The 1637-nt window shown below is 31.0% G+C and overlaps 1 protein-coding gene across 1 annotated transcript; it reads right to left on the bottom strand.

The window, feature by feature from the left end:
- Positions 1–441: 441 nt before the first annotated feature.
- LOC112998772 (uncharacterized) lies at positions 442–992 on the bottom strand. Its single transcript, XM_026125013.2, has one exon. The coding sequence runs from the start codon at positions 869–871 to the stop codon at positions 566–568; it is 306 nt and encodes a 101-aa protein (XP_025980798.1). The 5' UTR covers positions 872–992; the 3' UTR covers positions 442–565.
- Positions 993–1637: the final 645 nt, after the last annotated feature.

Raw genomic sequence — 1637 nt, 5'->3', positions numbered from 1 at the left:
TCATAAACTTCTCCATCGTCTGACGTGGAATTATTCTTATCAACATTTAATCGTATGAGAGTACAGATGATACGCAATAGGAAAGGATAGGAGTGGTAGAAAGAGAAGAAATTATTATTACATGGTTCTGAATTATAGTTGGGTTTTATTAATTTTGTCTTTTGTGAATTAAAAAATTTAATGATGCATTACATAAATATTGATCAAGGCCATGATTATATAGTGGTTTTTTTTTTCTAGATCACAAGTATTTTATTTTTTATCATACACAATCTTATTTAAGTCGAATAATAAGTATTTTATTTTTTATCATACACAATCTTATTTAAGTCGAGTAAAATTATTATGTAATAAGTAATTTTTAACAATGAAAGAAATAAATATGATAAATAATTAATGAAAAAGTAAGAAAGAGGTAGGAAAGAAAATGAAATGGAAATAGATAAAAGAGGAACTAAATATACCTTTACAATAACCCAGAACACATAAAAATTAAACAAGTTGAGATTCCACATCATCTATAAAATCAGAAATGAAATTATATTAAAGATCATACATGGTCGTCTTAGCAATTCCTGGTGTAATCACCACAACGTTGGTTAGGGCCACCTCCGTTTTTGGGTGGCAAGCAGCTACGGTAATCTTTGGTTTGCGTGCAATTAACAGCTTTGTTGTTGCTATTGCCTGTTTTGCCACTCACAGATTGACTCACATCATAGAGCATTCTGGCCACACGGGAACCAAAGGAGAATTCTGATTCCAAATCGTTGCCAATAAGGCAATTTTCTGTGGCACACTCCTTATTGTAGTTGGCATTTACAACTTTGTAGTGGATCAGAATGATCATCAACACAAGGAGAAGACCCTTCATTTTTTGTTGACCACTTTTTGTTTTCTCTAACAAAGGAGAGACTATGGTTCACTAGTAGCGGCTTCTTCTTCTATTTGTATCAGTTAGGTTTCTCTCTTTTCTTCCACTACACCCTAGTGCGTCTTGGAACTAAGCAATCCACAATAAGTCTTCCACTAATTCAACATTCCATGAGTGCACTACTAAAGCAAAGACAAATAAAGTCATAACACTTGAATATATTTTTTTAAATTAGTATTGTATTATAAATGTTAACCTAACCTAACATGTAAATTAAAATATTTGGTTAGGTTAATTAACGATTAAAATTTTTTGACAGTCTTGATTGAATATCATAAGATTTTTTTCAATCTTTTAAAATTTTGATTGAATATCACATAATTTTTTTTTATAAAAAAAAGTCTTCTAAAATTCTTTGAAATCCCAATTGAATACACCCCGCTTACTTTTGAATACCAAAAGATTTTTTATATGTATGTTTGGATTGTCCTCTTTAAAAAATCCTAATAGGCTTCGTTGAATATCAAGACTTAAGAAAAAGATGGGTGTAAGATAAGGGTTTAAAAGGGTAAATATGGTAGGAAAAAATATAAAAAGGGAGATGGGATGTGCGTAGCACAAAATAGAAGATGTAAACAGAAAGTACTTATTGAGTTCTTTCCGTACACTATTGGATCCGGGGTCCAGGAATGATTTGTGACGTTTATTGCTCGGGTTACATTAATTTTGAGTGGGCATTACTATTGGCACACTCTACATTGTTATT

Source organism: Glycine max, chromosome 13 (genome assembly GCF_000004515.6).
Source record: "Glycine max cultivar Williams 82 chromosome 13, Glycine_max_v4.0, whole genome shotgun sequence".
In the NCBI taxonomy this organism is placed as follows: Eukaryota; Viridiplantae; Streptophyta; class Magnoliopsida; order Fabales; family Fabaceae; genus Glycine; species Glycine max.
This window is presented reverse-complemented; position numbering and strand designations above follow the sequence as displayed.